We start from the raw sequence: 12,500 nt of genomic DNA, 5'->3' as shown, positions 1-12,500 counted from the left end.
GGGCAGTTACATGAGTGAAAAAATTCGCATAACAGGAAACTAGGAAAAACCTACAGAAAATACACCGGTGATACGTTGCCCGATACGAAAACCCGGGGTAAAAACCCAGTGGGAAAAAACCCGGGAACGTATTCCTCGATCGAATGCAACGCATTTCAGCTCCGAGGATTAGAGCTTTAAGTTTTCAAAAACTAACATAAAGTTAGGTTACAGTTCTTGGTGGCTGTCCAGAGGGCGAGATAGTGAAAACTAGAAATTCTACTTTTTATACCGAAGTGATTAGCATATAATATATGCAGTTTTTAGATAATCATGAACAAAAGGTTAATACGAAACAATTGTTCAAAATATCTGAAGCCTTATTTCAGAAACATTGTGAATACCTTGAATTATAGTAATGCTACGAACCGTAACGAACACGCTTTCCAACTACTCTTTGTTCCGTTGGAAAGCATTAATATAGCTAGCTAATAAGTCTGTTCTTCATTAAATCTGCCTGATGAGTGCATACGCACGAAACTCAGAGTCGCAGGGAATCTTGTGTATTTTCATTTAGTCATTTAATTCTATAGGCACCCCTTTACACAAACGTGTATTGAGCACTCTTTAGCAGTGTTTGCTACAGTTTCTTCTTCTTCTTCTTCTTCTTCTTCTTCTTCTTCTTCTTATTATTATTATTATTATTATTATTATTCCTGTGTTGTGTCCTTTGTATTCTGACCAGGCGCAACTCTGCTGTATGATTTGTGAAAAAGCACTTTGGAAGATGTTTTTCCGTGGATTCACGATCAGTTTTAAAACTAAGCTGTCCCAGACAATAACTCAGACGATCTATCCAGGTAGCAAATATCTGTGATACTTCCTGCTGTAAAATGTCAAACCTGTCACTAAGGTCTTTCTCCAGCAAACCGAGACGCAGTCCTGTCAGTGTAAGAAAATGTTCAATGAGTTCACACAGATTCCTTGGCCTTCCTCGAGAAACAATGTAAGACAGATCTTTAGAAGCACTGGTATAGCCGTTATAGTATTTGAGACTAAATCCTGGTCTTGGTTTAGCCAAATTATACAAAGCAATAAAAGTTGCATAATCAGGAAGTCCCGTGTAAAATCTAACGTCGGAGTCACTTGCCATAAACCTTCGCAAACCAAATCTTTCCATCTCTCGACGTTCTTCTAGATCCTTTATTCGTTTCCTTAGCTCATCTATCTCTATTTGACACTCACAGGCCTTGAACGGGGATAATTCTTCGCTATGACTGTCGTTCTTAGCTACGTTTAGTCTACTTATATCCTCTGATTGGTGATCGCTTGCTTCATTCTAGACTTGCTCGAAACTCGAGCACACCACGTCTACTTTTTCCGTGTTGTTACTTATTGACACCGTAGCCTCTTCTGCATTCAGCAGGTAAGAGATATCTACTGGCCACACAACCTGACCAGTTCTATTGTCCTTCCGAGGGAATACGGCCGGGATATTGTTCGTACCGTATCTGCGGCCTCCACGGAAATTTGCGCTGCGGACACGATGGCTTGACTGCCACTTGTAATCCATTGTTTTCGCCTTCAGTGCAGCGACCCATTTTTGTTTAAGTTTTGGGTCTGTTGGAAAGCTAAAAAATGTAAGATTCTTGTGTACCCAGCTCTTATGAGGACAGCGAAGAACAGCGCACCTAAACGGCATGTGAAAATCGTAATTGAGATGCGATTACACAATTACGTCGATCTACCCAGAAGGCAACGCGTGGGGCCATCTTTTCTAGTATCGAGGATTAGACAATCGTTCTGACTTCCACAATTTAAAGCATGAGTGTTTAAGTTTTGTAATAATCTTTGTCACCTACCTTTAGTTCTGAGTTCCAAAGTGTTTGACACGCCTTCCTTTTGGCTATTCATCCGATGGGAAACAACCCGTATAAGGTATGCAGTATCAGCTTTCAGCCCTGTCAGTTCTGCTTCAGTGATCGTGGCATCAACCGTTTTTTCAGTACGAAAACTGCCATCGTCACCCAGAGCAGTTTTCATGTCCACAGTGTATTGGGTGAGTTCATACACATCAGAATGGGGTGGTGTGTTCCAAGAAATCACAAGTGAGTTATGTTTGATATATCCTTCGTCCGCTTTGAGATTCAAGGGTGGAGGGGGTGGAAAATCTGAAAAACGGAACAGAGTATGGTTAATACTACACAAACCGCTACCGTGATCAAATATTTGATGTTAATTGAAACAGCAGTTAAGAGTTTGCCATGAGCCTTTTATACGGGGACGGGGTGCCTTTGCTCTTTTTAGGAAGAGGAGATACCCGGGACTATGGAGAGAGGGATTACAAGAAAATCTTGTGGCAATTGAGGCTACACATTTCTAATGTTCTCACATTTGTCAATTGATCGGATTAAAACTACTTACGACCAAGAAATGCAAGTTAAAAGGCACAAGAAAAATAACTGCCATTGTGCGACTAACCCTTGATTATGACTTTCTTTACTCTAAGTGCACCGAGCCCTTTAAACTTTCCAATCTTCAGGATCCCCTTCACAATGTTATCCTCAGTATCTTCGCCCGTTACTGGGGCAGTAACAAAGAATTCCATTAAGAGTCTGATAGTAAAAAGGAAAAAACAGAGATAAAAACATAAGTAATAACAAAAAAGAAATCACATTGTGAACATGTTATATCTATCAAAGGGCGATTTGTTGCGCGGGAAATCTATCTGAGCGTTAGCCTTTTCCATGGAAATGGCCCACACATGAAAAAAGAAAAATCTCAGACCACAACGGTGATCCAATCCGAACGTCGTTTTAATGGTTTAATTAGACATTCCTAAATCAGAATGTAGCATACCAGGAGTTCAGCTGGATAGCTATACCAAATAGGACAGATCACAACACCGAGAACTCCATGTCTACGCTTTCCGAATAGTGTGTGTTCTTTTACGTCCCAAAGAGTTATGAACATTGCAGAGGGTTACGAAACAAAGCCTACGGTTTATCGTCGTTATCGGAGAAGACTAGGAAGTCTAATCATTTGCAGATGCGCTACGCAGGCAACTTATCTTGGCACTTAGGGCCTGTACAATAATTAAGGAACTTAAGCAACGACGACGGCGACGGCACCGAGAACGTCATCTCAAAATATAAATTCGCGTCATTGTAATCACTTTGTAAACATGTCAACCCTTCTTATATGACAAGGGTGTGGTAGTGCCTCAAAAATGACATTGGTCGGAACGGCGCTTAATTTAGGGGAGAAAATGAAACTTTAGCGTCAAGTGCTGACGTTCTCCTTAAAACCTAAAATTTGACTATTTCACGTTGTTGTTTTGCTGACGACGGCAAAGAAATGGACAAAAGTGAAAAACGCACGTGCAGGGCGTGCAAAGCTTTTGTTTTTGCCTACTAAATATGCACATTTGTGACGTTTTCGTTGCCGTCGCCGTTGTCGTTGCTTAAGTTCCCTATTATCTCGAGGGGGGAGGGGGGGATTCTAAAATGAGCAAAGTGGCCCTTGAAGTGAGGTCAAGCCCTCCCCCCCCCCATCTCCCATCTACAGTTATTGTGAAATAACTTCTGACCACCCCCCCCCCCCCCCGTGCCTTTAAGATAAAGTAACCACATGTACCAACCCTCTAACATCCCCCGCCCCACCCCTATACACTGAAACGTACTTCGAAAGAGGAGGGCTTGCATAATATTTCAGTCATTAGAAGAAAGCCCAGTTGCAAATGAATACAACCCAGAGATTTATTGGATCTGTCAACTAGACAAAATTCACCAGGACACTATCTCGACCTTTACTTACAAACCGACAAATCATGCTTGAGTGATCTACTAGCTTGTAAATGCTTTACTGGGAAAGCTGAGGAGCTTGTTCACAACTTTCGTTTTTATTCTTGACTTGTCAATAAGTATTGAATGTAAAAAATCATGGTACAGAACCTTGAAAGAAAAACGCACATATGATATTTAGGTCATGAGGAGGAAGGCTACAATCATAGACAAAAGTAGATGGGAAGGTTATGTCAATGAGCCACACCGGAGCCATATTTCAACCCGCTTCTCTTAAAGCTCAAAAGAAATAGTTTCACTTTCTCTTACATAGCCCCCCTCCCCCCTATTCAATGTTGGAAGGTAACTCAACAATTTCCCACTGAAACCATTCCGTTTTGCACAACATTGAAGGAGGGGGGAGGGGAGAGAAGCAATGAAGACTTCAAAAGTGCTAACCTTCCCAACAGTTTTGTCTAGGATTGTATGAGAGTAGGAAATCAGCTTTGAACGCTTATAACTCTCTTAGTATTTGACATGTGGCTTTCATTTCTTATTCTGGACATGTCCTTATAATGTACTTTCAAATGCATAAATAAAATCTCACAATACTGAAATTTGGTTAAAATCATCGTTTTATGATTTGGATTTTAGACTTGCGTTACGCTTCATAACGTTACTCCAAAATCCGTTCTGTTGGGAAAATGTTTACTAAGAATGCCATAAAAATACATTTTTGTTGTTTGATGTTTCATATTCGTTAAAAGCAACCTTTCTTTTTTGGAGGACGTTGGAAGAATGCCAAAAACTGATTTATTTCAATCGATTTAGGAAGAAATGGTGCGAGCAGTCCAAGAGCACTTACATTACTCCCGACATCACTCCAAACATTACTCCATTTTCGAAGCCTAAAATAATGCCTTTACAGCACAGCTACAGATAAAATATTGAAACTGGAGTGTAAAGGGTTTCAAAGGAAATAGTAGTAGGACTTTTCATAGTCATTGCAGCTTTATTTTAGGTAAATTGCAACATTACTCCATAAAGAGAGCTTAAATTGAAATAACGTATCTAATTAACCTTTGTGTATACATGGTTTCAATGGAGTAATGTTGAAAATAAGTAGATACAATAGCTTTTGTCCATAATGATAAACACATTGTACGTATTCCAGTATGCTTTACATATAACTACGTTATTGTTGCAAAATATCACATCCATTGGGCATGTATTTCGCATTTTCTTATGGAGTAATGTAATGGAGTATTGTTCACATACATGTTTACTATTCCCAAAATAGGTCAATGATTGACAGGCCATCCTACTCACGCTACTGGTGCAAAAGAAGTAATCACTGTTAATTTACTTATTTAATGTGACTCCGTCTGTTTGAAATTCATATGACGTTTTTAAAAGGCGCTGCTCTCAACTTGGCAAAGTGCAACTGACATTGTAAGAGTTTAGTCTGTGAACTCGTTTGACCTTTCAAGACCAGCTTTTTGGCTTTAATTAACTATCATTTAGTCTCCTCCCCTTTCTGTTCATTTAGGAAGGAATTTTCATCACGCTATTTGCTCCACAATTTAATGCCGTATTGAGACACCATTGCAACATGACGTCGGCCTAAAACATGTACTGAAAGTTGAAAACTTGCCTTATTTTTAACCAGATAAACGCTTAAAATTCATGACAACATGGCAAAAAGCAGTTAAATGTTAAAGCAAGCACTAATTATGTTTGTTTTTCAAAGGAATTGGAAACGCTAAGTAAAAAGTCGTCTTTCCAATTTAAGACCACACCCAGAATTTTCAGACAATCATAGACAAAAGTAGTTGGGAAGGTTATGTCAATGAGCCACACCGGAGCCATATTTCAACCCGCTTCTCTTAAAGCTCAAAAGAAATAGTTTCACTTTCTCTTACATAGCCCCCCTCCCCCCTATTCAATGTTGGAAGGTAACTCAACAATTTCCCACTGAAACCATTCCGTTTTGCACAACATTGAAGGAGGGGGGAGGGGAGAGAAGCAATGAAGACTTCAAAAGTGCTAACCTTCCCAACAGTTTTGTCTAGGATTGTAGGTTGACAAATCCTGTTTGAGTTTCAGCATAAGTCTGGTTTATTAATAAATTAAAATCATCGCGCTTACAAATAAGCGAATTACGAAATTATTTTACAAGAACAAGGAATGGTTATGTTTTTACAAACGTTGGCCGTGTAATGTGAAGTGCTAGGTTTGTACCCCATATGAACCATGTGAGCGTTAGCCCTACTAATGGTAATGGGCCTACACAAGTCATTGCCGTGACTTTAACATCTTCAGTTACAACGCCCTGCTCCCGTCTGACCTTGTAGCTCAGTCGGTAGAGCAGCGGTGATCCAACCCGAAGGTCGTGGGTTCACTTCCCACCCTGGTCAGAGTTTTCCCCGGCCTTGTGTGGGCCCATTTCCATCAGTAGGGCTAACGCTCACATGGTTCATATGGGGTACAAACCTAGCACTTCACATTACACTCTAATCAGTTAAGTCTTTTTTTACAAGATTATAGGTATTAATCAAAAAGATTTTAACCTAATTACATCATGCATAAAATGGATTAGGCCTTACAAATATAAAAGATACGACACAGTAAAATAGGTAAAAAAAAACATATAGGTCTTTGATTACAAAGGGTATTCAGTTTGACGTTGACGGTGTAGTTGATAAATGTATTGTTCGTGATATTTCTTAGAAGTCTTTACTTGATTACAACGTATTTTGAGCTTGACTGAATTATGCATTACTTGAGTGTTGTGGTTTTGAAATTAGTGACTAAATCTCAATATAACTTGTCACCCTACCCTCCCCCATCCCCCTCCCCCCATGCACGTGTAAGGAACTACCATGTAGCCCCCCTCCCCATCCTTAACTGTAATTTAATTGTAATTTGTCCTTTAAGACATTGACGAATGAAGCAGGCAGTAGATGCTTTTTCTTCTCTTTGCTATTCAATCCCGGTAACAGAGCTATATGTGGTAATTTGGTACTCGCAAAACGAAGCAAGACCTCAGTTTTTCCCAAAATTCCATTATAGAAGTTATTTTTTGATCAAGGTACACCTAAAGAGTAGAATTTATATTTTTCACACCGAAATTTCATTTTCCTTTAAAAGATTATCTAGGTACAAATCTTTTACTTACAACGGTCTTTTTGCGATTGCTTTCTCAACGATAATCTTCACATCTTCAGTCTCATTAAAGATACCCTGCACACCCTGAAATAAGGACAAAGGCAAAAGCTGTTATGTGCATGTCAATTTGTTCGTTGCGTACATCGTATTTCATACGCATTGCAGTTACTTGTTCGTTGATCACTTTTTGCGTGTGCGGGACTGTCCTAGTTGCGCCAGGTTTTAGTAAAAATTAAAGTAAATATTCGTTGACAATTTCAGCTAGTTTTCCGTTGTTACTTCCTTCTGGGCTTACTCGTGCTCTTACTTGTTTTTATTTGCAGTTACCACATTTAACTTTGATTTGAAATAAATGACAACAAGTACTGTGGCTAAAAGAGTATGAGATGTAAGTAAGGGGTGCTTTCCTCTTGGCGGAAGTGGCTGGCCAGACCCTTCAGTTTTCAAAGAAAATGTAATAATTTGAAGGAACACTTGCATGATAATCCCTCGCATTCTTCTGGAGGAGTATACATCACCCTCGGAGTGTGTTAATTTGAAGGCGTTGTAGCTAGTCTATCCAAATAATCGGTCTGGCTGGTCAGTTCTGTCAAATGGAAAGCGTCCCAGGTCTCCCTTGCATAGATGGAACTGGAAGAATTGGTAGGCCTCCAGCTTAGCAGCTAAAGCTATGACAGATCTCAGTGACTGAAACGTTCTTGACTCCCCTATAATGCCGGCTCCGCCGTCTTTAGAGTAAACAAGGGTAAGACCGTCGCATCTCCCAGTGGTTAACCCGGCAGATTAAAGATGACAAATCAGCTGCCTGAAAATTTGCAGGGTGCAAGGAAGACAACCTGGTTTCAACCTTCGAAGTTCGAACTCTCAACCCCAACAAGACGATCGGAGATCACTCCACTAGCTGAATTTATGTACAGGATTATCGAAAATTTAACGACAATGTAGATTTGGTGACGTTTAACCACAGTCTACGTAGGGTTGGAAGAACGCCATGAACATTTAAATGGGAGGGGCCGTCCACGAATTGCACTTTACGTAATTACCTCACTTTGCTTCGTTACCTTGTTTTCAACTTGTTAGTTTAAACTAGGTTTCCATTGTTTGATCACTGAACCTTCCAAAATTCTGAGCTTATAGAAAGATTGAACCATGCAAAGCATGGGCCAGCTTAAAGAATGCGAGTGATTCATCCGTGGGTGACGGGCAGGCTCAATTCCCACCTGTACCTTCTTTAGACAACATGTGATCTATGAGTGTTTTTGCCTTCTAATTTGTCCTGTTTTCCAGAGTACAGCGAAAATGTAATTAAAGCCTGTAAAATTGTTCAGTTTGGAAATGACAGTTCTCTTATATATCGCACTTTTGTTACAGTACGGGTGCTTCATGAAAATCTCCTTGCAATCTTCAAAAGGGAGTTTAGGGATCAAAATATCATCTTCGGATGGGATTTCCAGAAATTGTTCATTATGTGGGAAATAAAATGCTTAGGGTATCCTGCATTTAAAAAAGTTGCACATGACTCGAAATTTTAACACCATTTTTTATTTTAAAATCTAAAATGTAATGGTCTAAGGAGCATTTCTGTACAAAAACAATTTAATTCAGTCTGGGTCCGGGGACCCGCATGTCCGGCCAAATTGGGGTCCCAAGCATTTTTTGGGGGTCCTAAAATCTTGGTGACTCAAAGGAATCTTATGAGAAAGAAAGAGTAAATGTGAGACAATGATTGACATATATCAAATACAAGGTGTTACAAATGAACCCACTGGGGACTCGGAAAAATCCGAGCCCCAGATGGGATTCGAACCCACGACCTTCCGTGATCTAGTACGGATGCTCTAACCACTGAGCTACTGGAGACTCTATGGTGAGCAAGGGTGAAATGTGGGTATTTGACTCGAGCTGCATCACGCAGCCACAGAGTCAAATAACGACTGACAGTATAGCTCATAACTGCATCGCGCAGTCACATTGAGAGCATCATTGAAATTGACTCTGTGGGTGATGCAGCTCGAGTCAAATACCCACATTTCACCCTTGCTCACCATAGAGTCTCCAGTAGCTCAGTGGTTAGAGCATCCGTACTAGATCACGGAGGGTCGTGGGTTCGAAAGAAAGCGTAACCAACTTTCTAGTCTTCTTCTTTGGACAGTACTGAGTACTGTAATTAGCGAGTTCTTCTTTCCAGCTTACAAATCATAGATAACTTATTGCCCAAATTCCTTGTTTGCAACCATCCAAACTCTTTCAGCCAATTTTAGCCAAAAACTTTATGTAAAAATTACCATGTCTTCAACCTTTCTCAGTTCAAGAAGTCTGAGCACTTGTATTTCTCAATCGATCAAACGATCAATGAGCAAACAAATGGCGGGAGCTTAATTAAGTTTCCCGGATGTAAGGCACCAGTCTCCTTTGCATAGCGAAATCCAATATGACGACCACTATGTTACTTTACTTTGTTTATTATTATTATTATTATTATTATTATTATTATTATTATTATTATTATTATATTTATTTTTATTTTTATTTTTGTTGCATCTTGCCGAAGCAACAGAATATAGTGACAAAGCAAAGCAAGTTGTGTGAGTTATTAAAGTCAGTGTCTTACGTCTTGGGACGCATTAAAATTTTGATGATGCATTTTTTGGAATTTATTTGCGTAAAAATGCACGATTTCTGCGTTAACGCGACCCCTGTAATTTCGGTTCCGAAAACAAATCTAAAATGCGAAGAAACCTCGCGTATTTTTAAGGAAAATATGACACAAAGGCCTGGGATCGAGTTGAGGATTTTGACGTCATCGGTTGTGTAAACTTGCAACTTGTGCGAAGATTCAGTGCGCTTGCCCTACATTTACGATTTAAAGCGGCAAAAGCTCACACAGCAATATAGAGTATTCCTTGATCTTCTTTATCGGCACTTGTAGGTAACACTCTTATTCTTCGGCCATTTCAACTTGAGTAAAAATAACAAACAAACTGCGGTTATAAACATAACGAAATAACGCATGTTGTAAAACTTTTTATGAACTTAACGTTTCGTATGCTCCAACATACATCTTCAGAAGTAACGGTTACCTAAAGTACAACTGAATTTAAACATAAATGTGATTGTTGAAATATGTCAGAATCTCTGTCAACACGGAATTGCAAACGTTTTCAGGCCTTCTTCGTTTTTTTAGCTAGTTTTACAAAATATGTGAGGCAGCGCGCGAGGCATATATTGAGAAGAAAACATTACCTGAAAGACAACCGTTGTCAATAACAGTTTTGTCTCTCGCTCTATTTCTCTCAGCTTTACGTTGAATTTCATTGAAATTTTCCCTTCTTCTCCTTCCTCGACTTCTCTCTAGGATTTCTTTGCTTAAATTTGTCAAATTTCGTCGCCTCTTCTCTTGTGCTCTTTCCTGCTCTTTATCCCATTGCTCGTCACTTACATGACTTAATGCGATTTCCCGCCAAGGAAAATTGCCGGCACACTCCGTCCCCAGAGGCTGTCTTGCCTCTCCACTTCCACCCCGAAAGTCTGTACGGGCGGACGTACGTGAGGTCATCTGCACGGGCGGACGTACGTGACGTCATAACCAAAATTTCTCGCACCCATAGATTTCCCCAAAAATCTAACCCATGGTTGGCGCGCTTTGCGAGCCTGAGCGCCTTGTCTTCCCTCTTGCCTTGAATAGTTGCACTTGTTGTAAGTGGTAAATAAAATGTAATGGCAAGGAAATGCCTCGTGAATACATTCATTGCACTTGACTCGTCGGTGAAAAGGGAGACTATAACAAGGTTAAAACGTTTCCGTTCTTTCCTGTAATATTTAATTTAATTCCCTCATAGCACTATTAAAATTGATCGAGCAAAGTAAAGCTTATTTTCAGGAAGAATTAATACCCATGCGCCGTACAGGCAACGGCTTCCAATTTGCTTTTTTTTTTCGATCAAGAACAGTTACTGTTTTAGGCAAGATTTCTGGACAGGTCCCTACTTCGTTATGTATACGCTCCCTTCCTTGCATACGGCGAAAGGTACTGAAATTTAAACTGACCAATCAGAATTCAGTGAGCAGGGAAAAACTGTGCTATCCGACGTCATGCCAATTGTTTACATTCTGATTGGTTAGATCGGTGGACATTCGCTCAGCCTTCTCTAGTGACTCTCTTGACCGTCGCTTCTTTGAACTTCAGCGAGACAAATCACGCATTGTTCTGACATCCACTTTTATCCAGTTTATGGATTGGGTTAGCACACACGTGATTAACAACCAGGATCGATTTTGAACTTTATTCTGTAGAAGAAGACGTTGCTGAGTGAACATTTTTATGACGAAATCCCTTGGTTTATTTAGCACTTTGATGTCCGATAACTGAGCCGCTTTAACAAGTGTTGGGTCAATCACATTTGGTTTTCTGACCTTATGAAGTTCTTTCAGCTCTTGTTTGTGTCCATCATGATCGAACTTAAGGTGAGGCTGCTGTATGCCAACTTGGCATGAGCTTGCCTGCTGCCGAAATTGTTTTTGTATTTGGGCAAGATTGGTCTTATCGGGTTGGAACTTAATAGTGAGGAGAAAAATTTTTCGTTCATCTGCTGTGCCAAACAACGGACAAACCTGTTGGGTGTTCCACGTGCTTCAGTGGCGAGTCTTTTACGACCACGGCCATCGTCTATCAGATCTGGAGCGGAGTTTTCTTTCAATGATTACAACTTGCGATCGTTCTGCAAACATCCACGTAGCATGCAGTACTTTTTTAGTGATTTTGCTGTTTCAAAGGGAGTCGTGCATTCTTGAGTAGTTTGTTCTTCAGTGCCTGTATTTTTTCGTTTGTTCCTGGTGGCGCAAATTAACTTTGATGATTTGAAAGGACTTCCTTAATTGAATTAGCGATTTTTTAATAAGGAACCAACAAGTGAATGGTACACAAAATTAGGAGAAAATGCTGGTTGAATAGACAATATTTGTAGACATAATTATCTACCCAGTTTAAGTACTAAGGTCAACAAGTTGTTTGGCTCCACAAGTTTCAGTTTCAGGCCAGGTACCCGAATTCACCCAGGTACTGGTACACAACCATACTGTTCTTTGGAAATTGAATAGCTCCTTGAACACCTGGTTGCTTGAGAAGAAACTTGATGTGTTTGTTCTCTACATTGGTGAATGCAGCCATCAACTGTCCATTGTGGATAAACACCAGACAGCCTCTTCTTTCAATTTATTCTTTGTTCTTCACAGGGCATCCACAATGGTGTCCCTTGTTAAGTTTTAGGTTAAAGGGTTTGTTAAAGTTATTTCCCATTTCATAGGGCACTGTGGTTGCCAGATTCACTTTCAAACTTATCATGGAAACGTAAATCAATACCATTCAATAGACACTGAAAAGTCAGTCTCTTGAATTGTTGATAGAAAATTAAGTTAAATGCATATTGAAACAGTTGAGGAATATATTTTTTCAATCCCACTTTGTGAACCTAACATACATTGCTGCAGTTTGTTTATTGCTTGGTCATTCAATGTCTTGATCACATCAAATTATTTTAGGTATTGTGTCAGACCTCCATAGAGACACTATCT

The 12,500-nt window shown here is 39.8% G+C and overlaps 1 protein-coding gene across 2 annotated transcripts in view; it reads right to left on the bottom strand.

Moving 5' to 3' along the window:
* The window catches only part of LOC138033638 (angiopoietin-1 receptor-like), an 84,329-nt gene that overhangs the window by 22,192 nt on the left and 49,637 nt on the right, over window positions 1-12,500 (bottom strand). For both annotated transcript variants that reach the window (XM_068881428.1, XM_068881429.1), the window contains exons 6-8: window positions 6,940-7,013; window positions 2,461-2,594; window positions 1,842-2,150 (exon numbers count right to left, since the gene is read on the bottom strand). In XM_068881428.1, the coding sequence (XP_068737529.1) occupies window positions 1,842-2,150; window positions 2,461-2,594; window positions 6,940-7,013 (517 nt within the window). The remainder of the gene's footprint in view (window positions 1-1,841; window positions 2,151-2,460; window positions 2,595-6,939; window positions 7,014-12,500) is intronic.

This window comes from Montipora capricornis, chromosome 14 (assembly GCF_036669925.1).
Source record: "Montipora capricornis isolate CH-2021 chromosome 14, ASM3666992v2, whole genome shotgun sequence".
In the NCBI taxonomy this organism is placed as follows: Eukaryota; Metazoa; Cnidaria; class Anthozoa; order Scleractinia; family Acroporidae; genus Montipora; species Montipora capricornis.
Note: the sequence above shows the minus strand (reverse complement) of the source record. Positions and strands in the feature narration are given on the sequence as shown.